The sequence below is a fragment of the Antennarius striatus genome, chromosome 12, assembly GCF_040054535.1.
Source record: "Antennarius striatus isolate MH-2024 chromosome 12, ASM4005453v1, whole genome shotgun sequence".
Classification (NCBI taxonomy): Eukaryota; Metazoa; Chordata; class Actinopteri; order Lophiiformes; family Antennariidae; genus Antennarius; species Antennarius striatus.
This window is the reverse complement of record NC_090787.1, coordinates 12703424-12728700: the sequence shown is the minus strand read 5'-3', so window position 1 is coordinate 12728700 and position 25277 is coordinate 12703424. Positions and strand designations below refer to the sequence as shown.

The window sequence follows — 25277 nt, the reverse complement described above, 5'->3', positions numbered from 1 at the left end:
GTTCTAATACTGACACCTAGTGGTTTAGGCAAATTCTGAGTTTCATTTCGAAGAAATGAAAGTGAAACTTGAAAGTTCATAGTGAATCAGCTTTTTATCGCTGGAGTCATTCTTATCCTGATCATCGGTGCAATCCGTCGGCATGGCGTCTGGAAAGGACGAAATTAACGAGCGTCTCATTGATTACTTCAGACCGAGATTGCGAGCCCTTATCGAGGTGCAGCAGGTTCTGGATCATTTATATTTTATAGCTGACGATCAAAAACAGCGGATCCGACAGAAGGAAACAAGTGACGGCAATCCAGCCGCCGTGGACCTCCTCATTGACAGTGTTATCAAGAAACCACATGATCCAGGCTGGTTTACGGCGTTTGTTGACGCGTTGGAACATTCGGGTTTTAAATATGCCGCTGATTACATGCAGATCAATCTGTCGGATCCTAAAGTGGAGGAAGAGAATGACAACTCGGTCAAACTCATTCAGTTACTGTATCCCACACTGGTTGACATGAAGACAGAAGATGTGTGCCTCCATTGTGTCTCACATGGCCTAATCACTGAAGATGACGCGGATGTTGTAAGTACTGTACCCTAAATACTGAGGAGGTGGGTTGTCTGATCCGCAGCTGCCTCTGAACTGATCTGGGACCAGATCAATTCCTCGAGACAGTACATTTTCATTCTTGAAGGTTCACATGTGACTGTATTTAAATATTGACTGTAAACCTAGTACTAGTTGTTAACATGTTCTTTACTTTTCCCATGCCAACTTCCGTACTGTAAATCGAAATGTTTGATTGTAATGACGACTATTGGCCACAAGATGGCAGACAAACGCATTCAAATGTTTTGTCGAGCAGTTCTGTCACACAAACACCCAAAGCAGTGAAATCCAGTCATGAAACTCTTGTTTCAGATTACAGCTGTAACAACTACAGGAGGACGCAGAAGTGGAGCCAGAGAACTTCTGAGGAGAATCGTGAGAGGTCAACCAGGGTGGTTCTCCAAGTTTCTCGATGTTCTGCGTGAAACGGACCATGAGGCCCTGTATCAGGAGCTGACTGGAAGCTCATCTGATGGTGATGAGCAAGGTGAAGGATGTCATTGGTGTTAATGCACTCCCACCACAGCGAGTGACGTCACCAGTTTTCCTTTGGCGAGAGAAAGACTTTATAAATGAGGGTATATTACTCAATGTTTAGATTATTAAAAGAAGCAATCGTAGTGGCTTCCTGCCGTGACTACCTGTAAGAAGAAAGAGAATTTGCTACTAATGCAGCAGAATTCAATTATAAAAATGCGGGTATTTATATAGCTCCCACGATACTTGTTATATAAATATTCCTGCCTCATAAGGAAATCCTATATCGTGTCTTTTTCATTTCTTATAAGGTTCCCATGATAAACCTTCAGTAAAAGATGAACCTGCAAAAATTGGAACCACCACAAAGGAGGGTCCTGTGGAAACAGAAAGCTGTGAGATCCATCAGTTAGAGGAGAAGAACACCATTGAAGACCCTCAGAATGAATACGCAGGTTTCATAGACCTCCTCTCTTGGATGTTCAGCAAAGATTTGGATCAGTCAGTTTAGTAGTTTTGTTTACATATATTGCGAAACCCATATCTGCTTGAATTGTAGACATTTTTATATAAACATATTACACAGGGTGATGCTCATCAAAACATTTCTCAAAGCTTAATGCTTTAGAGATGAACATGGAAATGAACATGAACCTCCAGTAGGAGGATATCATTAATCTCATTAAATTTATGTTTGTCATTCCTTTAAAAAAGCAACAGAGAGAGGTGATTAGATTTTCAACCCATATTGAGAAAGGCCAAGATCCTGGATTTTTTTTGCATCCTTTGTGGAGGCATACGCTCTCTGAGTTCTTCTCTAGTTAGTCATTTCATTTGGCTTTCCCTCTTGGATCTCCTAATACAATATGGCTGAATTTCCTGATTCTTGAGTTCTCACTTGGACCTAAATTTTAATGGACTGATTTCTTTCCAGACCTTTATAAAGGAGCAAGCACTAACTCCCATGAATTATCTGACAGCTTGCAGCCCTCGCAACCAGGTGAGATTGATTCCCTCTCCTTCACCTTTAACCCTGTGGATGTTGTTCAGGTATTTCAAGTATGTATATCATCTAAATAGTTTGGTCTTCATCTGTCTAAGTTGACCAAAAAAGCTGAACTCAAGTACAGTGAGAAAAAAAGCACATTGGATCAGCAGATTAAGGCAGGATGGGTGTCCTTGGAAAGTTTTGTAAGTGGAGCTTTTCTCCATCCTGCCTGCTTGTCCCTGAAGAATATGTGCCATGTGTTTGCCGTGATGGACTGCACATAGGTCAGTAAGAGAGAGCATAACCAGTGCTCTAAATGAAAACCACATGCTAACTCTACAGTGTAAAATAATGCACAGAAAAGTTAAATCCAAGTCTTCCTGTTTGTCTCTATGTGTAGATCAAGCCTGCTTTCTTTGGTTATATCCAGAGATTTTGCTTCAGCATCATATTTCATTGCAATGCGCTTGTATAAACTGTGTTTCTGACATTGTGTTCACAAAACAAATTATTGCCTCAGCTCAGAGCATAGATGACATAAAAAGGACATGCATGTGGACTAATAAGGTAATGAAAACAATCAAATGCAATGATGAAAAATGGGAGGTGCCTTCATTATCCTAATACAAGGTCATAGAACAGCTTGTCTTTTTAGTTTGAGTAATGCCGCAAACCGGATCGCCCAATTAAAACAAAAGTTGCAAAATGAGTTAAATTATTTAAGGGTCTTTGCATATGAGCTAAACTAAGTTTCACTTCACTGGATCATGGTGAAAATGAGTTTGTTCTCTCTTGAGTAGTATTAACCATACCACAATGTTGGTTTGGCTACTTTTTTGCAGATTGTGTACATTTTCTATTAGAAATCGGACACATTTTCCTCTGTTTAGCTGCCTGACCTATAATCTCTGGCATACAAAGTCTTCGAAGGAAAATGTAAAATATGTCTGCACTGAAATAAGAAAATATTTTTCTGTGGGTTTGAATTCATCTGTGGGGATATGTAGAGCTTTGAGTCGAAGGGAAGGATCGCAGAGCACTGAGTCCAGAGTGCCCTCGTCATGTTTTCTTCCTAACCAGACAGAGCAGATAAGTCACAGCCTGTCAGCTACTCACAGTCTGGCTCACTTGGATCATAATGAGTCCTTGAAAAGAAAGAATAAATATAGGGGAAATATTAATGGGTGACGGTTTATGATCTACTCTCAAGCAATTTGAGGAAGGCTTAATAATATATGGATGCATGTGTAAGGAAATGTAAATGCAAATTTGTCTGAAATTGCCCAACTGCAGTTTCAATCCTTACTTTGTGGTAAAAGGCCAGATGACATAAATGTATATATGTATGCTGGTCTGCTATTAGTATAATATTTCAACTTAATGGTTTTGATGTAACAAATACTAATGTTACACAATTATTTTTTTTAATTAAGTTTTTATTCATTTTTGTTGTTATAATTTAAGCTATTTTTCTCACTGCAAAATTTTTGCAGATACTGCAGTATTGCTTTGTTGGCCAAAAATCTGTTCATAATCATCTAAAATACCCGAGATGTACTGCAAGTTTAAATGTTTACCAATGAAACTATAAAGAAACAATTGTATTCGGTTATGTTTAAAGCAGCATTTTTTAAATTTATTAATTGCAGCATTAAGAAGACATTTGTCACAACATGGCTCTATAGTCAGAGACACAGAGAGGTGAAATATAATAACAGCTTTATTTGAGGAACGGCTCAGCAGCAGAATGGCAGCAGTGTCACGTATCAAAGCACACAGAGTATAGACAGTACCCAGCCCTGTTGGCGCCCTTTAAATGTTCACGGTGCATCGGATCCATTTCTGCCAAACCAGGCAGCTCCACCCACAGGTGTACCTCCTGCAGAGAAAAGAAAGAATAACTCAGAGTCATCACAACATTCCGCTACATAGCACCAAAAACAAACATTGATCAGCAGTGTTAATACTAATCAATAATCAAACGTTGTTTCTGCTGGAACTTCTGCTCTGCATTACAGATGGAAATCCCTCAGCAGCAGACAATGGCCCAGAAAAAGATAATGTTGTTCTTCGAGATTATCAGATGGAAGTTGCTAAGCCTGCCTTGGAGGGGAAAAACATCATCATATGCCTCCCAACAGGAAGTGGTAAAACCAGAGTTGCAGTTTATATTACTCAGAAACATCTGGATGGCAGGAGGGCAGCGAGGCAGTCAGGGAAAGTGGTCGTCCTGGTGAACAAGGTACTGGAGCAGAAGTCCGGTGACTTACTGTATGGCTTTGCACTATTATTGTAACCTATTAATACACCCTTTTCAGAACCAAAGAAAATATTCTGTCTTTCAGTCAGTGTGCACATGTGGGTCAGCTCACCACAAATTACATACCATAAGGTTTAGATGTTCTGCTTTGCTTAGCTTTTCTTTACTTTCTTGGATGGGATGGGCTCTGCGCTGGGAAAAGAATCACAACTCTGAAGGTTTCAGACTATAAAACTTTGTGAGTTCGAGCAGTTTAGCAGAAATCATGACTATGAAACAACACCATATAGTGGTCCATTGTTTAACACTGGAAAAAACAGAGTAACATTTGCAGAAAGGTGTGTCTTCCCCTGATCCTTTAAAAAGAACAACAAATTCTTTACCGACATTGAATGAGTAATTTGAAACCGTGCCTTAGCCTAACTGGAAGGAAAACATCCTGCTTTGTTTGTCCCAGACTGCTGTCTGCAATGTCAGAACACTGCAGTTATTGTAAGCATAAGCAAACCCTCAAATCATCAGGAGGTTTGTGATAACACTTACAGCTCATAGTAATAAAGGAAATACTGCGCACTGTTCCTTATTTTTTTTCATTTTCTATTATTTACATGTATATAAAAAAATTCACTTGTGTGTGTTTTGCAGATTCCTCTTGTTGAGCAACATTATTCTTCAGAGTTCTTGCCATTTCTGAGGCCCACATATAAAGTGGAGAGAGTCAGTGGAGACTCGCAACTGAAAATCTCTTTCACAGAGATTGTGAAGAAAAATGATGTCATCATTTGCACGGCCCAGATTCTTCAGAATTTCTTGGAGAGGTCTAACGAAGGAGAGGATGAAGGGATCAACTTGAGTGGTATGATTTTAGAATTTTAAAAAGTTGACTCCGGAATAACTTACTCAGCTCAGTAAACTGCTTTGGGTTCCTTTAAACTAACTACAATTCAAAATTGAATTAGGTTACAATATAATGGCATTTTGTCATTAAAGGTTCCATGAAAACCTTTTGTTAAAATCTGTCCAGGCTTAAACCACAGACACTGACAGGTATTGGAATGGAAGCTTACCCAGAGGAGTCATAGCATCTCTCTTGATAATACCTGACAGGATCTTGTCAGTCTTGAAGCTTTACTGTTCGCTGTTGTTGGCATTCTCCATTTCAAGGTGGAATAGCCATCTCAGTGGAACATATGCTGTTTGTTGAAACGCCTGAGAGCGTATCATTTTTTTTCCTTTTTTCCATCTCCTGCTGATTTCCAGGCCACACGTCTGTTCAAGCCATCAGTGTGTGGCTGATCAAATTCACATGAGAGCCTCTATCACCCACAGTACATCAGGCTGCCACTCACCAGACTTATTTCCTCTAGGGATACATTCGTGCTCTGCTTAAACTCACACTTTTGATGTAATGTTACAAAAGCATAATTGAAAACTCTTTTTTGGTTCAAAAATACTGTTTTCACCAGGTTCTTTTGTAGCTTAAACTGCTGTATCAGGTTCATAGAAAAGGACTGGTTTGCATTGGGAGGATCTAAAAATTTAAAACACAATGACCTCCCATCCTTTGATGAAAAATTTAAACCACAGGTAATCATTTTTTCTGCTCGTTGTTATCCGATATCACATTGGTTTTGCATTCATTCACTTTTTTTACAACTTGCTTGCTTTATATCACCTACAGCAGTGGTCACCAACCCCTGGGCCGTGGACTGGTACCGGTCCGTGGGCCATTTGATACAGAAAGAATACATAACTTACATTATTTCCATTTTATTTATTATTTGATTCTGAATGATGTTTTGTTTGTTTGGGAAAATTACCGGATTCTCTCCGCCACATCTGTCTATGACTCACTCTTTATGCTTGTCAAGATGCTTGCCTCTGTCACATGACTACCTTTTTAAAGTGGCCGCAGAATACAATACCTCTAAATTAAAACTCCCAAGCTAGCAAAACAAACAAAATACATCTCAAAATACATAGGACGCTGCTAATAAAGTTGCATACACATTGGATTCACATGTTTTATTATATTTTTATTTTTTTAAAGGTATTAAAGGTATTTTTATGTATTTTATTTTGTTTTATTTAACTGTCACACCTTAAGGTCGGTCCGTGACAATATTGTCTGATGTTAAACTGGACCGTGGCGCAAAAAAGGTTTGGGACCACTGACCTACAACATATTTCTAATTTGTTTTTTGTTGTTGTTGTCATGTCTTTGATAGATCTGACGCTGATCATAATAGATGAATGTCACCACACTCAAAAAGGAGAAGTCTACAACCACATAATGATGCGCTACCTGAAGCAGAAGCACAGGGATATAAAACTGAAGAAGGAGCAAAAGCCGACCTTGCCCCTCCCTCAGATTCTGGGCCTCACTGCCTCACTGGGGGTTGGTTCAGCTACAAAAATGGAAAAAGCTGAAGAGCACATCCTACGTGTAAATACTCAGTTCTCTGCACCAGAGTGGATGAAAAGTTTAGCACACAGTAGCCCATATGTCCAAAATACTAGGTACACTGCAATACAAGCATTGAAGGAACTTCTTTTGACAGAGTGTAATCATCTACCTCTAGACTATTTATGCTGGTTTGAATTACATTATACAGGTGTGGTTTCTTTTGTGTGTAATTCTTTTCATAACACCATAAACTTCTCACCCTGAAGGTGGTTTAATCTTTATTTTTAATTCGGTGTTCTTCAAACCGCCGCCCCAGTTTCTCTGCACAGGTCATTTCAGATCACTTTCAACCAGCCAAGCTGTTTCCAATATTCCACACAGGCAGCCGTAAAGTTTCCTACTGCCATGAAAGCAAAAGGAATTAATAACAGCCCTTTGGCGCTAATGCTGCCTCAGGCTACAAATATTTATCACAAATAGCCAGCATCACCAAGACACAGACGTATGATTTTAATTAAATCTGTGAATCTGTGTCTCTGTCAGATTTGTGCAAACTTGGATGCTTCCAAAATCATGACAACCAGCCTTGGGGGACTCAAAAAGGAACCAAGGAAAATGGTTGAAACTATTGAAGACAGAGAAGAGGTACATGCATTTATCTGGAGATGTAATTATACTTCTGTTATTTATAATCTACTCATCATGTTTTAATGCATTTTCTTATTAATTGATGTAACTGTGAGTGTTAACATCTTTTTTCCAGGACCCTTTTGGGGATGTTATAATGAAAATCATGAATTGCATTCATGTACATGCTGGCCTGAGCCCCACTTGTGACCTGGGCTCTCAGAATTATGAACAGTGGGTTGTTCATAAAGAATGCAAAGGTGAGCACATTTTATGCTCCTTTTAATGGGGATGTTGACTCTTGTTCCCACTTGCCTTTGAAAAACAACTAAACCCAAATTGTAGGCGTCTGAAATCTTGTCTCCATCCCTTTTAGCTGCAGTAGATGAAGATCAAACAGTGCGAGTTTGTGCAGAGCACCTTCGTCGGTACAATGAGGGCCTGATTCTGAGCAACACCATTCGCATGCAAGATTCCTTCAATTTCTTGAACAAATACCACGAAGAGGAGATAAAGAGAAAAACAACACCAGATGAGGAGCAGATCATAAAAATCACAGATACCGAGCGGTTCCTGTTCAATTTGTTTAAAGGTATTGACATGTTGTATTACCAAGGAAAACCTAGGTTGTTGAAACATTGTGTGACTTAGCATCATTATAGCTTATTGCTAACAAATTAATGTAGCATTTTATGATATAGGTACAAAGTAATTTGCTATCTTGAGAGTTAGATAGAAACATAGGCTGTACATACTAAATATAACACTAGCTGTTAATTATATAAGCTTAGCATACAGACTTGAAAGGAAGGAAAATGTCCTAAAATAATACAACATAAAATGAACAAGGACGAGCGGGCGGGGGGATAGATAGATGATAGAGAGAGAGATACATACATACAGTACATACATACATACATACATACATACATACATACATACATACATACATACATACATACATACATACATACATACATACATATATACATACAATAAGCTGGGACAAGACCAGCCCCCACAAAAACTGAAGAAGCCTCTTGGATGAGAAGCAAAAAGTCTTCAAGAAACTTTCTTACAGTCCAGTGGATTGATTTAAACAGCTTTGCATACACAGACATACTGTTGTGAAGAGCAGGTTTGGAGGAGGAGCTGAGGGATCAGGAAGTGGGAGGAGCTAGAGGCTGGACAATTGAATTGGTTAGGGACCAGGTGTGATTCCTCTCCATTTACCATGTAGCAGTTTCCGACCACACCTGACAGAGAATGTTTGTCTGCGTGCCTATATAAAAAGCAGCCTACATTCTGTCAGCCTACATTCCGTCAGCCTTCATTGCTGTCAGGCCTATTTTTTCATCTGCTGCCCCCAAAGCCATAATAAATTACAGAAGAAATCTTTGGTGTTTCCGTGTGACTGACCGCACAGTCATAGTGTTAGTCAAAGTCCTCGTAATCAGCCCACCTGCATAAACTCCATAGCTAGCAAATATTTTATACATACAGACTTACTTTATTAATCCCGGGGGGAATTGTGAAGTGAATGTGAACATGAATGTGTTTTGATATTCTTCACCTAACTCTTGGCAAGAACTGAGTAAGAGCAGTTTCCAAAGGGTCAGACGATTCTTGTAGGTGGTAAAAATGGATATACTGTAAATCCATGGGGCATGTTCAGCAGTCTTTCAAAAGTAAACATAAAGCAAGCATAACACGTTTTACCATAGCTTTGGCACCAGTTCATTTGCCAGTCTTAATAGAAAAAAAAAAAGTTTTCTAAAAGTCTTGCTGCTAATCGTACTCTGCCTCTCAATTCATCACCATCCTTTGTTATCATTGTCTCACAGACAACAAGGAAGAGCTGAAAACGCTTGCAGAACAGCCTAAATATGAGAATGACAGTTTGTCAAAACTAAGAACTGCAATTTTGCATGAGTTCAGCACCAGGGAGACGGCCAGAGGGATCGTTTTTACCAAAACACGTCTCAGTGCCATCGCTCTCAGTCAGTGGATTCAGGAGAACAGCAAGTTCTCTGACATTGGCGTGAAACCCTCATATATAACTGGAGGAGGAGATCAGAGTGTCGTTAAACCAATGACAGCTGTGAGTGCACAACACATGAAGAACCCCATTCACTTTGAATCCAAAGTGAATGGATTTGAATTTAAAATAAAGTACTTCCATTGTGCTGAACTATGAACTATTCAAACCAGACTGTCTTTTGCAGTTATGACATTACACTTACCATCTCAACATGCGTTTTTGTTCATTAGGCTGAACAAAAGGACGTGTTGAATAAGTTCAGCAAAGGTGAAGTCAACTTGCTGGTTGCTACCTCAGTGGCAGAGGAAGGTTTGGACATACCAGCATGCAATTTTGTCATCCAGTATGGTCGAGTGACCAATGAGATTTCTATGATTCAGGTATATGATTCTATGATTCAGATATTCAGATATTTCTTGTCATCATCAAGTTGTATGACAGTAAAGTATTCATGCAGTTTTTGACCATTTACTTTATTTTCTACAGGCTGAAGGCAGAGGTAGAGCTGAGGACAGCAGTTACACTATCATCGAGATAAAGAACTCAGGGGTAACTGAAAAGAATTGTGTCAATGAATATCGCAAGAACATGATGTACAAAGCCATTGACAAGATTAGAGTCCTTAATCAAGACATCTATGACAAACGGGTATGTCAACTTCAAACTTTGTTGTATTTGTTTTTAGGTGGTCACACCAAAAACCATGTTACAGTAATATTGCACTCAGCAATTCTTTTCTTTTCTTAGATCAGAGAGTTTCAGTTTCAGGCTGTAATGGAGGAGAAGGTTAGAAACAAAAAGAAGAAGCACAAAGACATGAAGACCCAAAACCCTGCTGAGGTGAAGTTTAGATGTAGAGATTGCAGCAAAGAGGTCTGCAGTGGTGAAGATATCGAGATCATCGCAAACATGCACAGGGTCAATCTTACACCACAGTTTAGGTATTTATAGTTGACTGATGTATTATTCTGAATCTTACATGTGTACTTAATTTTAGTAAAAACAGTATCGTTCTATTCTTATTTCACCCTGATGATAAATATCTTACTAGACATAGCAATTTTTTTTTTCAGATTTCCAAATTTGTCCAGAATCAAATCAAACACTGACTATTTTTTTTACAGTGAACTTTTCATTCGGCGAGAAAACACCACTCTTCTAGAGCGGTTTCTTGATTATGAGATTAATGGATACATAGCGTGCAAAGACTGTGGACTGGTAAGTAGATTTCAGGATTTTAAATTCGGGACTCTGTGTGAAATGTGACTGAAGGAAAATGTGAGGAACAGGAGAATTGTAGAATGCCAAAAAAAAGCTGGTAATATCCCACAAGTCAACAGGTATGTTGGTTTCAGATGATAGCATGGTGATGGGGTGTGAACATAACAAGATTGGCCATATGAGCAGATTCTCAGAAATGAACTAGCTGCACAATTTTAGAAATTGGCATCATTGTGTCTTACCAAGATTAGCAAAAGACCTGAATACTACACTAACTGAAAAATTTGGTAAATGAGTAAAGACACCATCAACACTAAGATATGTCATTCAAAGTGTGAGAGAATATCAAGAGCAGAAATAGACTTCCTAATTTTTTCACGCCATGATTTTATAGTCAGTATTTTGTAGCTCATGTCGGAACATATTAGATTTACTCAGGATACAAATAGCATAAATACAAGCTTTAATTTATGCTTGTACTACAACAGGAAAGGTTGCCCATTAGTAGAACGCAATAACAGGTAATTTTATAGGTGGAAAACCTATTGATGAAATAACCCCACCCTCGTGAAAAAATGGACCCATACTCTACAAAAATGACTTTGTTAGAAACTTGCTTTTGAACTGAAGATGTAAATCAAAACAATAAATATCTAAATAAATGAATAAATACATCACACAAAGTCATGAACGTCTGATCAATATATCTGATCAAACTAACTGTAAAAATGTATGTTGATTAGAATCTCTGTTGTCATGAAGTGATTGATCTGGCTGCTTCTACACCATGTCACACCTGCAGAGATGGGGTTCCATGATGCTGTACCGAGGGATCGAGTGCCCCTGCCTCCATGTGAAAAACTTTGTCGTGATATTGAACGAGAAGAAGCTAACCAAATGCACCAAATGGAGTGAACTCCCTGTCAAGTTTTCTGCCTTTGACTATGCTGAACATGCAAGCCAGTTGACACAGAGCTCAGATGATGAAAACACATAGACCATCAGAACCATTCATTAAATAACTATACAAACATTGATTACTATTCTTATCGTCTTATCTTGTCTTGCACTGAATGAACATCATATCGGAAACGGAATCATCGGTGGTGGATTTAGGCATGCTGCAAACGTTTTTTATGCAGTATTATATTTTCATGCCTTATGACTTTTATTGGTGAAAGGTTTACAGCACAGTTATGCAATTTTGTCAATGTATGGATTTACATTATTGAATTGACTGCAAATGTTCTTTTTAAATCATCGGATCAATAATAATAATAATAAACCGGGGGGGGGGGGTGGCGGTATTGGAACAATGATTGTCCTTACAAACCCCAGTGGGCTCATCATACAGGAGCTACTGAGTCTGTGATCGCCCGTCAGAGCCAGCCTGTCAAACAAGTCGCTCCGAGACAAAGTGCTGGTGAATTTCCATTGAATCCAACTGGTAATTAGTCACACACACAGTCCAGCAGGGCTAATTTTAGAAGGTTTTTGAGTTATTTCATCTTTACATTTTCCCTGTTTGTACGAGACATGTGCATAAATGCAATTTGCATGCATTAAAGAATGTCAATAAAATACGCTCAATGTCTATCTGTATGAATAAATGCCAAAATAAAGAGCACCTATCAACCTTTTTATGACTGGTTACTTTGATGTAAAATGCGGAAAAAATACATGCATGAAATCGGAAGTAAACTCTTTTGTAGTTTTTCACTCCGGTTTGTCACATTTGGATTGAATGGCTTGCGTGAAAGCACTTCTTAAAAAACACGCATGTTCTATCTTGGGAAGTTGTGAGAGCTGCTGACTTGAGGGAAGAACCCGTCTGGGGGCAGACTCTTCAGGAATGCAGCGGGAAGTGTTCGAAGCCTGTTTCTGCTTAAGAAGAATGGAGCGTTAACATTTAAAAAAAAAAAAACACATTCCCACGGATGTTTTTTTTTTTTTAGCACTATTATTTTCAAAAAAATTTATTTCAACCAGAGGTTGTTTACCAGGCTGCTTGTCCCAGAAGTAATACAGTGGATTGTTACAGGCTGACTGCTTCACGGGGAACTCTTCAGAACCATGGTCAGTAATTAATTTCTCAAGTTCGGTTTGTTCTTTGAAAAAAAGTGTCAAGTCTCAAACGAATTCTGGATTACAGAGGGGTTTTTTTTTTGTGCAACTTTTGTGTCACCTTCCGCAGCGCTGCAGAAAGGTGCTGTGGGGGGTGTTTGGGGCGGCTGTCGTCATCACGTTAATAACAGTCGCATCGGTTTATTTCAGCAGTAAGTTACGGCTCAGGTCTGTATGAGTGTGGTCAACATGTGTGAAGCTCTGAAGCATGTATGAAAACACTTTTTTTTTTTAATGTTACAATGTTTGTTTGACAAACCTGTTAAGGGTGGGGTGACAGTGTGATTTCTGAGTTCCTTATATCTTTCTGATTAACATGCATCCAGTAATGCAAATCTAATTGCGCCACCGCGTGATGCACAGATGGATTTTTTTTTTTTTAAATTTCCAAACTAGATTACTCACAGAGTCATTACTCAGAAATGTGATGACACCTCAGCTAACGCAGGGTGTACGTAATTTCAGAATCCGATGGCTCTAAAAGGAAATTCAACTTTGAGGATTACTTCAATGACAGCATTTCTTGGAAATCCTACAACTTGTATTGGATATCAGGTATCACCAGGCAGTGCAATCCATTTTACTAGACATGCTGTTCTTTTGGACAAGATAATATATGAATCTTCATGTCTCTGATGTGTAGTTTCTGTGTCTGCAGATAACGAGTATCTGCACAAAACAAGAGATGGGAATGTGTTCCTGCACAATGTTGAAACGAAAGAGGAGTCACTTTACTTGAGCAATTCAACCTTTGTAATAAAATCTGTTTTCATAGTTTGTAACAAAAAATAATAATACATCAATATTTCATAATAATTTATATTTTAATTACTCCTTCCACCGTTACTTTTTATTGTAGGCTCAAGTGGATTCCACACATTACCTGCTGTCAGGTGATTATAAATATATTGCTTTCGAAAGTAATTATACAAAGGTAAGATATTACTTTTTCATAACAATTTTTTTTTATTTAACTGGTTCACTGTAAATGTCACTTTTAATTTGACTATAACAAGGTCAAACAAAAAACAATTGTGTGTTTGCAATCCAACAGAAATGGAGACATTCCTTCACAGCTTCTTACTCTATTTATGACAGAGAGAATTCGTAAGTTTGTTCTAACCTTAAAGATATCTTAAAAGACATTTATCATCATAAGGTCACAGACATTTGACTGAAGGGGGTGGTTGGCCTGCTATCAAGAAAATTATTTCCAAATATTTCTATTTCTTCCATATTTTCCAGAACATTTGTGATGCCTGTGAGTCTTCCGTCTGTTGTGCAGTACTTTGCCTGGGCCCCAACAGGAAACAGATATGTAAGTGTACAACTTGTTATACTTAATTATCATGTTGTTACATTTTGTTAAAATGGCTGATATTGCAGCTCCTACAACATCACTAGCTTTGAATGTATTTTGAATTTCTCTGCATGGCAATGCAGAACCTAATGTGGCATTTTTCAAATCAAATAGGAGAACATCCCTTGTGAATCTTCTGTACAATCTTCTGTGAAAGTGGAAGTGCATTTGATGAAGAAACATGAATAAAAGAGTGTAAATTGTGTGCTATATTTATGATTGCAATTATCTATTCTGTTTATCAGGCTTATGTGTCGGACTTCAATGTTTTCTTCAAATCCAATGTCACTTCTGAAGTTGTACAAGTTACCCACAATGGGAAAGAGAATGAGATCCTTAATGGCATCCCTGACTGGGTATATGAGGGTGAGTGTTACTCAATTTTTCCAGAGGTGGATCTCTCTTAATGACGGTTACAATTAGTTTTGATTTTTCCCAACAATTACAGAGGAAGTATTTGCATCAAATGGAGCAATATGGTGGTCATCAACTGGAAGATTCTTGGCCTATGCAGAGTTTAATGATACAGATGTTCACAAAGTGGAATTCTCTTGGTATGGAAATGAGCAATATCCTCAGACAGTGAAATTTCCATACCCAAAGGTCAGAGACATATCCTGCATAATTTGTTTTCCTGATATGTAATGAAACGTAATTTAAAAACGTATGTTTTATTCTACTTGGTACAGGCTGGATCAACCCTCACCAAGGTGAAACTCTTTGTGGTCGATCCCACGGATCCATTGAGCCGCACACAGGTGGTTCCACCTGCATCGGTTACTTCTGGGTCCGTATTTTATTCATTTTAAAACTGAGGTTTTCAAAGCTGGAAGCATATCAACACAGCAGTTTTAGGCCCATCATTTGTTATTTGTCTATCGTCTGTGGGATCAAATCATATACCATTCCATAACCATTTGTCCAGTAAATCTAAACTAAAACTGGGGGCTTCTTTCCATCTTTGTAGATGAAGCCACTACTTTGAAAGCCCCTGGTTTGTGCTATTGCTTACATTAAATTGTATTGAAAAATGAGTCAAATACATTTTCTTTGTATTCAGTCTCATGAAAAAACTTCCTGTTGTTTTTTTTCTTCAGTGATCATATCTTGTGTTCAGTGACCTGGGTTACAGATGAACGTGTCGCTGTGCAGTGGATCACACGGAAACAGAATTACCTGGTCGTACAAATCTATGACCTCGATGGAACCAACTGGAAAGAAAAACAGGTGGCCGTCTCTCTCCTGTGGTTATCTCTCCTGTCAGGAAATCATGAGCATGAGTCCAGCTGGATCATCTCAAGGATCCTGACATATGTATTGAAATCATGTTCATGTGATTAAATGTTAATTAACTGCAAAATATTTCTCTATTCCAAATAGAAATTTGAGCAAATAAGCAAGACAGGCTGGATCGGGCATGTAAGGCTCCAAAACTCCACCACTAAAGAGTAAAAATTTTCACTTCGCTTGATCGGTGACTCTGAAATGTCTTTTTTTACAGTACATGCCCTTACCTCTTTTCTTTGCTGAGGATAAACTCAATTTCTACAAAGTGATGAGTGACACCCTGGGATACAAACATATCCATTATGTGAAAGATGTAAGTGTATGTAGAATATTCTGGACAATAGCATCCACCGTGTTTTAGTGCTCAATTATATATTTACTAAAGGCATTTTGTTCAGGGCAAAGCAACACCTGTGACCTCTGGGAAGTGGGAGGTGATCTACATATCCAAATTAACAAAAGATGCTATGTGAGTAAGGACACGAGAAAAAAAAAATCTTGAATACGGAAGATTATTAGAAAGGACATATAAATCATGTAAATCTGAACCGTGAAATTCTTTTCAACAGATATTTTGTGAGCAATGAGTACCAGGGGGTTCCCATAAAGAGAAACATGTACAAGTAAGGAATCATGCTTATCCATGCGGCGACATCGACACTGATGATGCTGTTTGTTAAAGTTTGTGCGTGTTTGCTTTAATGACTCACAGGAAGCTGAGTGTTCGCTGATGCTGATATTACATGAGGTCAAATGAAGTTGCTACCGGTTTGTTTTTCAGGCTTATGATTGGAAGCGTCTCCTCCACCCCTCAGTGTCTCACCTGCAATCTGAATGAGGACAGGTGTCAGTACAGCTCTGCTTACTTCAGCTTTGACGCCTCCTACTACCGAATGGATTGCTACGGTCAGTTACACATTACCTCTCGAGCAATGAGTGATCCGTGGTGCATGTGATCATCTGGTGTGCATCAGTGAATGATGACCATGTTAAAAGTTTTGAAAGGGTTAAAGCACCCCTACAGTCCAATAATAGAATTCATGGAAAATTGTTCATTTTTTATTTTAATTTCGTAGGACCTGGTCTTCCCCTCTACACACTCATGGACAACCGGGGCGCAGGTGCAGGTCTGTGTGAAATGTACTCACACTAAACCCGTTGTAAAACTATTCATTACAAGTGGAACATTTGACAGTTTCTCACATTATGATAACACTTTGTGTGCTGTACAAAAACGTAACCATAACTGATGCAGTTTTCGGTGTCATTATACATATCTGAAGGTGATGATGTATTCTAGTGATGTTTTACCTGCACACTTTCCACATTCATTTATTAACCTGCTAATCAGATCTGGAGATTCTCTCTACACTCTGATCATATAATAATTGCTACTTTGGATCAAAAAATGTCAAACCAAGATGCTGTAGCTCATATTACGTAGCTATTTTAAGCATTTTACACTCTTCACAATACTCTATGAATAATATAATAAACATCTGAAAATATGCATGTGTGAATATTATTTGTGTCTTTGTTGTAGTGTCATTTGGCTTGTGTAAGTCAAGTAGGGTGTTTCCACTGTCTGTTTTATTCATTTGCATTCATTTGAAGGCACACACAATACTATATGGATTGATTTCAGTGATCAAAGAGCATAAAGAGGTTATGGTTCATGGCATAGATGTTTTGTCTTCTCCTGGTAGTTCCACAAAACTTATCAAAGAGAAGATTCCAAACGGTTGTGATAAGTGGAAACATCTTTGTCCTTGAGTTTAATCCTACATTTTTGTGTGCATCACTAATTTTCTGTATGACTTCAATTGATCTGTCATGTTTGTTTGGTTTGTTTCCTCAGAGCTTGCCGTCCTTCAAGACAACAGTGATCTGGAAAATGTCCTGTCAGAATTCCAAATGCCATCAATGCAGTACGGCACACTAAAGGTTGCTGGATTTGGTAAGAAGTTTAACAATGTCTGAAGTCATTAAAAAATGCTTTGAGCAGTAATCTGTGTTTTTTATATAGTCCTTTCACACCCAGAAAAAAAGACTTTCCTTTCATTTAAAAATTACTACTGGACCTGAGGGGCCTCCTACTACAGTTCCTTGTTTGTGTTCAGTGCTTTGGAGTTTAAATTTCCAGATCATCTGTGTGTAAGCAGCCTAGTGGACCATGATTCAAAGCCATCTGTGTCTCCATACAGACATGTTAAATTGATAAGTGAGGTTAAAACAAAGAAACGTCCTCCAACCAGCAGAGAGTTTCTACTGTAAAACCATGATAGCTAAATGAAAGATGTCGAAAGATGTTGCAGGACATTAGATTATACATCACACACGACTCTTCATATAGACAGTTGCTATGAAAAAAAGTGATTTTGTTTTACTCCACTTTATTTCCAACAGATCTTTGGTATCAAATGATGTTACCTCCAAATTTTAAGAAATCTAAAACATATCCCCTCCTGATTGATGTGTGAGTAAACTGCGTCCACGTTTGCTCCATCTCAGCATGAGCCAGAGAATGTTGGTTAATATTTGGTAACATACAGCATTATGATTTGCAGATACGGTGGCCCCTGCAGTCAGCGGGTGTCCTACCGTTACAAACTGAACTGGGGCACGTACCTCTCCAGTTCACATGGGATTATCATAGCCAGCTTTGATGGAAGGGGAAGCGGTTACCAAGGTGATGAAATATTGCACTCAATCTACAAACGCCTCGGAACATTTGAAGTCGAAGATCAGATAACAGCTGTAAGGTACAGTAAGTTTGTTTGAGCCCTTCTGTGATGTCACCTCCTCCTTCCTATTATTATTATGTTCATAAGAAAGGTCTTTATAATGCATCATTAGAAATCCATATAACTGTTTTCTTCTAACGGAGCCAATAAATCACTTGTATGTTGCAGGAAATTCATTGATATGGGTTTCATCGACAAAGACAGAATAGCAATATGGGGTTGGGTGAGTTTTTGTTCTTGTGCTGATCTTCTTTATTCATTTTATTTTCTAATTAAATACATTCAATCTGTTATTCCCTTCAGTCGTATGGTGGTTATGTCACCTCAATGGCCTTGGGTTCTGGATCAGGACTCTTCAAGTGTGGAATAGCAGTTGCCCCAGTAGCCAAATGGGAATATTATGGTTAGTACAGGCAGTCCATGCTGTCCTCTATCACGTGAAAGACTTTTGCTTGCATTACCCACAATAAAACTCCACTGCCAACAGTTGAGTGAGATTCAGGTGTTCTATTCTAATTAAAGGTGATGCAGTTTCTGGTCTATAGACCAAAGCAGAGGTGAGAAGAATCAGATGGAGGTTTGAGGAACTCACTTCTTTTGAGCCCCCTAGGGTCAGCTGTAGTTTTGGGTTATAAATCAGATTAACACTGAAGACTTTATCAAGGGAATGGCAGTTCATACCAATAAATTTGCATTCAAACTTGTATCATAAAATTGGATTTAGATTTCCATTGGATTGGTCAGGTCTTTTGACTCCTATCCCAGCAAAAGAAATCTAATTGTTGGTTTATTGATTGGAAATTAACGTTGAAAATGTTTTTCTTCATCATCCTCATTTGTAAGAATGATTATGAGTTGGTGAAAGAGAACGAGAAAACTCATTCTCTCCATGATCACCTTTATTGCACAATAAAGAACAATTTAAAACATAATTGTCCGAATAGGAATTTTCTTTTGGTTTTCTTGTATTTTGTAGTATTTATTGGATTAAATATAAACGTTGTTAGCCATTACTGATTTAAAATATCATGTACCTTGCCGTACATGTCACAACATTGATATGTACAGCATATCTCCAAAGCATCTGTTGTCACATCTGTAGGAGCTGCATAAATCTATGTTAGTAATAAAACATGATCATTGGTGAAGACAGTTTATAAAAAGTACATGTAGATTTGTTACAGCTGGCACTAATTCCCTGGTCCAGAGAGGAGATTTTATAAATCAACACCAGCTTCCAGTTAATAATTTCAAAACCTTCCCTGATGGCCTTGGAGCGCATTAATATATGATGTACTTCTGTTGAACAAGTGTTTGTTTTCGTGTTTGTTCAGTATTTATTGTACAACTGTGACATCAACTAAGTCCTCTTCAGATGCTGTGTACACTGAACGCTACATGGGCACACCCACAGAAAATTCAGACTCTTATATGGTAAGACAAATACAAGTCATTCTGATCACAATATTAACATGTAATAATAATAATTAGTATTACATAATTCTGATGACCTTTTCTTTGTTGTTGAATTTAACAGAATTCCTCGGTGACAGCCAGGGCGATGAACTTCAAGCCAGTAGATTATCTTTTGGTTCATGGGACAGCAGATGGTATGTCCAATCATTTGATACAAACACCCTTCTTTTCCATTTTTTTGCATGACAGTACAGCTTTGCACAATTGAATGAGCTTTTATGTTAAATCACGTAGCTGAAGCACTCTCCTCTCTGCAGATAATGTCCATTTCCAACAGGCAGCACAGATCTCCAAAGCTCTGGTGGAGAAACAAGTTGACTTTGAAACAATGGTAAATATTGGCTCAGGGAAGTGGGACCAATCCTGGCATTGATGGTGTTGATTTATCGGAGATTATAAGTGGAAAAATGTGTCATTTATAATTACATCCAGTGTCGCCTCTGATATAAAATGCATGTAGTTTGAAAATGTTTTGTATATTTCTATGTATTAATCTGATTTTGGTGTTCATTTCAGTGGTACACTGACAAGGACCACTCCCTGGGTGGGTCAGCCACCCGTCATACATACACCCTCATGAGTCACTTTCTGCAGAAATGTCTCGTGGATCCCAAATAGATGTGAAGAATGTGACTGTTTTTGCTTTTAACATCACCAGCATATTTTTTTTCTCATTTGCGTACTTTTTCTCTTACTGATACTCTGAAGTGTCACGTTGAACTCGGTACATTTGTTTTTATGTGCAATGGATGTTCAATTGCTGGTACAAATGAGCATTTGTATGTTATGTGGATTTGAAACTTTTATCAAATTGTGTGACATTAAATCCATACTGAAAACCGTTGCATGTGGTTGTGGTTGAAAGCTTTTTGAATGTGGGTATGATTTACAATAGCTGAATAGCATTGCACTGCTTTATTTGAGTGTGTTGTCATTGATGTTGCAGTCATGTTCACATGAAAGTGAAATAAACATTGTTTTGAAATATGTTTGTTGTTATTTGTTAAGTATTTCACAGGAAAAAATATTTTAATACATCTTTTAAATATATGTATTAGAATTAAAAAGACCCTATGTGTCAAAAAACAATAAAAATGAGCTATCAATGAAATCACAAGTTTATATTTGTATTTTTAAATATGTCAAAGCTCACTGCCAATGCAATCACCAAAAAAAGTCTAAAATATTAACGAGATGAAATAAAAAAAGAATGTTTTGTTTTATGCAAGACATTCTTTAAACACTTGATTGCTGACATTTGTCATTGTAGAGCTCGTGTTTGATCATATCACCATAAATAACAGCTGTAGCCATGCATATATTGTTTTCTCAGTCAAATACATTTTGTGGACTGAGACGGAAGCTGACTAATGGATTGAGAGTAACACACGTCTGTGACGGAGGTGTCCGCTGGGAGGATGCTCCTCAGCTGTTCTACATAAGACTCAGCCCTTCAGGAGGGGAAGATGAAACAGCTTGAGAAGCTGAGAGAGAGCCAATCAACGCACTTTACAATTCCTCTCTGATACTGGACAGAAAGGAGCACAGGTGAGAACACTTTTCTCCTTTCAAACACGTCTGTTACGCATTTTTGCTGCAATAAAATAGAGTCACAAAATTTCTGTCTTTCTCAAACAGCTCAAACAATGAAAGGCGCTCACTCATTGGTTGGACTCCTGCTCCTCATCATTATCCAAAGCAGCCTGCAGATGCCTGATCAGGACCCAGACCGAAACTCCATGTAAGTTCAAGTTCTATCACTCATGAGACAAAAAGAAAAACTTGAAAATGTCTGATGTAAAGTGTGACTCTGTCTAAGACTGAACCAACTAGCCATGTTTGCTGGTACTGACTCGTTCAAACATTGCAATTATACATCTGAATGATTCAGGAAAAAGGTAATGACCAGGTTTTAAAAAATGTAGGTTCTGTTTTTTCTAGTAATTTCTAATTCACATGTATGTTTTGTTCCTTGTTTTTTTGTTGAGGTGACCAGAGATTGTCAAGTATTTTATTTTGATTGTCAATGCTGTGCAACCTGCAATGCCATTGACAAGTTTTGATCAAGTGAGGAATCGTTTGTTAATATTAGGAGGAAACAACGTGCAGGTTAAATCTAGGTAATACAATCTAGCAAAAGGATGTATTTTTAAAACTAGAGGGCTATTCTGTATTTTTCCATTTACTCCGTTTAATCAAAAGAACCTCCTTTCTGTCGCTGGTGTTTTCACACTGAGATTTTGATGTATTATGGTTCAACTGAGAATGTGGCACCTGATATTAAATGGAAAAATGTAACTTGTTAATGCAAACCTACTTTAGGAAATTACGGCGTAGTGTAATCGAACTTGTTCAGCACTCAATTATAAAACCAAGATCACATGATCAGTAAATTCCAAATGCTCATTGATTAGTAATAATAAACTAAGTTGGGTGGAGATTGTTAGGGGAGAATGATGGGCCAGTATATGTATGCTGTGAGGACTCAAGCTGGCAGAAACTAAATAAAACTAAACAACAAGCACAGACACCAGGAAGAGGAGATGCTGTTAAATTGAGATTGTATCCATTTAAGTTGAATTACCTCCATATTTTCCAGGTCACTAAATGAAAACTCGTGGCTGACCGAACCCATTGATAGTCTAAACATGAAGAGACATTCAGAGGGAACATTTTCCAATGACTACAGTAAATACCTGGAGACAAGAAGAGCACAAGACTTTGTCCAGTGGCTGAAGAACTCAAAGAGAAATGGGTGAGTGTGGTCTCTCCTTACTGACTCTATTCAGTCAGCAAACCTGTGAACTATATTTCAGAAACATCAGCTCTATTTTGTCTATCTATTTCATGGTTCTGTTTATTTGTTAATGATGTTCCTTTATTTGGTTTTATGCCGTTAGTGTTTGCTTTAGGTAACTGTTTCAAAAAAGACTTCATTTGACTTGTGTATATGAAAAAAAAAACATGCTGAAATGATTCCAGTAATGCTACAGATTACATAAAGATGTGTTTTATCAAAATAATATGAATATAACTTGTGTTTTTTGTAAAACACCTTCTTTTTTTTTTTCCCACAGGAGTTTATTTAGACGCCATGCAGACGGCACCTACACCAGTGATGTGAGCTCCTACCTGCAGGACCAGGCAGTAAAAGAGTTTGTGTCCTGGTTGAAGACTGCCAGAGGCAGAAGAGAGTAGCGTCAAGTGGAGCGCCCAACAGCTCTCCAAATAACGCAACAACTCACACTGATTATATGTCTCACAGTCTGTACTATCCTCTTTTCCTTGGTCATGCAATTAAAACTCCCTCATCAGAATCTCTGTTGGCCTTCAGTGATTGAAGGAAATTCTGTTGAAATGCAAAAATGCTACAGTTTGTTTGAGATTGTTATTCTTTCTGTATTTTTCTTTGCATCATGATTAAATCTATCCACAGAGGTTTTAGTATTTTCACTGTTTCTCTCACATAAATTTGTTAGAATCTTATTGATCTGAAATGCAACTTCAATAATTATGTCTGTAGAGAATGCTGATTTTCTTATTATTCAGATAAAAGTCACATTTAGTTTTCAATAAAGAAATGTGTACAAAGTATGATTTTATTCTTTAAGAACTGAAGGCATTAATGAAAACAAAAGAAGAAGATATTAAAGGGGACCAACTCAAACATGTTCAAGTCCGCCCAAACAAAATTATAACATTATTATTTTTATTATTATTATTAATATTTATTATTATTATTATTATTATTATTATTATTATTATTATTATTATTATTATTATTATTATTATTATTATTATTATTATTATTGTTATTATTAAAATTTGTCCAGCAGATAAAATAACTTAATTTTACAGTATTAGGCAGCGTGACGGGTAGTAAACATTACTCTCCATTGGACTGAATCAGCATGTCAGGACGGGTTACTCAGGTCTGCTAATCAAAGATTTTGGACTGGAAGAATTCTGCATAATAATGCTGACGATGGTTGTTCTCAAGGCTTTCGGGAAAAGTAAAATAAATTTTTTTTAAAAAAGGAAAAAACTGACTTGTTTGCACAGTCTCTGTAGCAGCTGGACCTGCTCCATAATGAAAACAGCGAGATGTTTGTTGTTGTTTTGTTGGAATGAGTTGTACTGTGATTTGTTTTGTTTTTTTATTTATCAGGCTCACACCTTTATTTTTATTTTTGTATTTCACTCTTCTGGGCTCCATCATTTGGTAGTAATTAACCATAGAGCCACATGGTGAGCATTAGCAGTAGAGAATTTACAAGCAAGAAGCATGGCAGCTGAAGGTTAACATGACATGTCTTCTGTTCACATATCTGGACAAATATCTTCCCTCTGTGTCCAGGCGACCTCTGGCTTCTCTGTGCGTTAGAGTTGGTTCAGGATTACGTTCCAGAGGTCTAGTGTCTCCTGTCGTCTCCTCAGCCGGATTGTTCCTCTCTATGTTACAGAACTAAGAGGCATGTCCTCTGTTAGCATATCTACAGTTAGTACAGTAATGGAGAACCTTTGAGTTAATTGACATTAAAAGATAATATTCCATTGTGTTCACAATACTCTTCACATGAGTTTAATAATAAGACACCAGGAAGTGTTTGTCATGACATCACTCTTTATTGTTTGGTCAATTTTCTTAAGCTGAAATGCATTAAATTTTTCCTTAAATTGTAAAATATCACCATCCATGAGCCTCAGATTCCTTCTTCACTTGGACTCACCCTGGATTTAGCCTCTTTAATCTAGGCCTTGCACTCATAATCCAGTAGGAAGATACAAATTTATGCAAATTTCAACCTTTCAATCAATAGGTCTTTTGTGGGTGTTGGTTGGAAAGACAAACTTATGATATTGAAAATGAATAAGATTAATTCATCCTTCTATTTCCCATTGAAACCAAATGCTTGGCCAGTCACTTCCCTGTAGTGCTGGAGCAACACGCGTTGTGGGATTTCCACCAGGTAACGAGATGAAGTGTGTCACTTGTCAGTTGTTCACCGTAGAGGGATTTCTCATTGATGCTTTGACAGCAAGCCAAAGAGGCTTATGCAAAATGAAATAACATAAAATCATGTCAACCAACTTGACTCGTTGAAAATAATGGCCGGGTTTACACTCTGAAGTTTCTCTTGGCACTTCAGACAAAACAGTAATTCACAAGAGCCAGCAGCTTGAAATGCTTTGGGATGTGCCACCTGTCTAAGCTGTCATCTGTAGCATATCAAACCATCTGGTGATTACCAGAACCTCTGCCCACTTCACTCCATTTGTGGGGCAATTCTCTTGGGATTGAGATTGGACACTTTAGCCTGGCGTCACTGATGACATGCTTATATTTCTATCATGTCACCATGTATTCCACATACTGTAATCATTTAACACTTTCATCTGTGATTTGGGCTTGATAGGATAAGAAAACGATCAGATAAAGCTTGGCAAGGACGCATCCTAAACCTTGAACCTTTTTTGTTGTACACAGGTGTATTATTTGGAAATAGATCTGGAATGGACAGGGTGGAGAATGGGGCTCTGTCTCATTGAGTCTGATCATCCCCCTGCAGTCTTTATGATAGAGAAGAAATATTTCTAAGAGGACAATCTTAATACAAAGCATTTATGTCTCAGATTGGTGGGAAGAAGCTGGAGCAGTGG

At 37.8% G+C, this 25277-nt stretch overlaps 3 protein-coding genes across 6 annotated transcripts; all 3 read left to right on the top strand.

Annotated features, from left to right (window-relative positions):
* The first annotated feature begins 95 nt into the window (after positions 1–95).
* On the top strand, positions 96–12258 carry ifih1 (interferon induced with helicase C domain 1). 2 transcript variants are annotated; one of them, XM_068329243.1, is made up of 16 exons: positions 96–577; positions 917–1091; positions 1393–1536; positions 2016–2081; positions 4088–4311; positions 4975–5185; positions 6558–6775; positions 7280–7381; positions 7500–7623; positions 7740–7955; positions 9208–9464; positions 9635–9784; positions 9891–10052; positions 10152–10345; positions 10529–10622; positions 11428–12258. In XM_068329243.1, the coding sequence occupies exons 1-16, from the start codon at positions 143–145 to the stop codon at positions 11620–11622; spliced, it is 2967 nt and encodes a 988-aa protein (XP_068185344.1). In that variant the 5' UTR covers positions 96–142; the 3' UTR covers positions 11623–12258. The 2 variants fall into 2 exon arrangements, with proteins under 2 accessions (XP_068185344.1, XP_068185345.1); XM_068329244.1 differs by having other exon boundaries at positions 11388–11570.
* A 172-nt stretch (positions 12259–12430) lies between these two features.
* Positions 12431–20604, top strand: fap (fibroblast activation protein, alpha). 3 transcript variants are annotated; one of them, XM_068328937.1, is made up of 26 exons: positions 12435–12701; positions 12820–12901; positions 13215–13304; positions 13408–13502; positions 13609–13683; positions 13804–13856; positions 13995–14067; positions 14355–14475; positions 14558–14712; positions 14799–14896; positions 15207–15336; positions 15490–15528; positions 15611–15709; positions 15795–15865; positions 15966–16019; positions 16178–16302; positions 16473–16523; positions 17255–17353; positions 17803–17872; positions 17964–18158; positions 18309–18363; positions 18444–18543; positions 19516–19574; positions 19678–19750; positions 19874–19947; positions 20133–20604. In XM_068328937.1, exons 1-26 carry the CDS (start codon positions 12699–12701, stop codon positions 20232–20234), a joined length of 2241 nt encoding a protein of 746 aa, XP_068185038.1. In that variant the 5' UTR covers positions 12435–12698; the 3' UTR covers positions 20235–20604. The 3 variants fall into 3 exon arrangements, 2 of the variants coding, with proteins under 2 accessions (XP_068185038.1, XP_068185039.1); XR_011037669.1 differs by lacking the exons at positions 19874–19947; positions 20133–20604 and having other exon boundaries at positions 12431–12701; positions 19475–19574; positions 19678–19716; XM_068328938.1 differs by lacking the exons at positions 12435–12701; positions 12820–12901; positions 13215–13304 and having other exon boundaries at positions 13485–13502; positions 13609–13642.
* Positions 20605–21090: 486 nt separating this feature from the next.
* On the top strand, positions 21091–23073 carry gcgb (glucagon b). The gene is made up of 4 exons (XM_068329776.1): positions 21091–21164; positions 21255–21357; positions 22216–22371; positions 22694–23073. The coding sequence occupies exons 2-4, from the start codon at positions 21263–21265 to the stop codon at positions 22812–22814; spliced, it is 372 nt and encodes a 123-aa protein (XP_068185877.1). The 5' UTR covers positions 21091–21164; positions 21255–21262; the 3' UTR covers positions 22815–23073.
* The last annotated feature ends 2204 nt before the right edge of the window (positions 23074–25277 follow it).

Bases quoted from the DNA above. Each gene is read 5' to 3' on its own strand.
- fap (XM_068328937.1), top strand. The intron at 13,684-13,803 runs GTAAGATATTAC...GCAATCCAACAG, and splicing joins TCGAAAGTAATTATACAAAG to AAATGGAGACATTCCTTCAC. The intron at 15,529-15,610 runs GTAAGGCTCCAA...CTTTTTTTACAG, and splicing joins AGACAGGCTGGATCGGGCAT to TACATGCCCTTACCTCTTTT.
- gcgb (XM_068329776.1), top strand. From the start codon at position 21,263: ATGAAAGGCGCTCACTCATTGGTTGGACTCCTGCTCCTCATCATTATC. The intron at 21,358-22,215 runs GTAAGTTCAAGT...CATATTTTCCAG, and splicing joins GACCCAGACCGAAACTCCAT to GTCACTAAATGAAAACTCGT. The intron at 22,372-22,693 runs GTGAGTGTGGTC...TTTTTCCCACAG, and splicing joins AAGAACTCAAAGAGAAATGG to GAGTTTATTTAGACGCCATG.
- ifih1 (XM_068329243.1), top strand. From the start codon at position 143: ATGGCGTCTGGAAAGGACGAAATTAACGAGCGTCTCATTGATTACTTC. The intron at 1,092-1,392 runs GTGAAGGATGTC...ATTTCTTATAAG, and splicing joins ATCTGATGGTGATGAGCAAG to GTTCCCATGATAAACCTTCA. The intron at 2,082-4,087 runs GTGAGATTGATT...TCTGCATTACAG, and splicing joins CTTGCAGCCCTCGCAACCAG to ATGGAAATCCCTCAGCAGCA.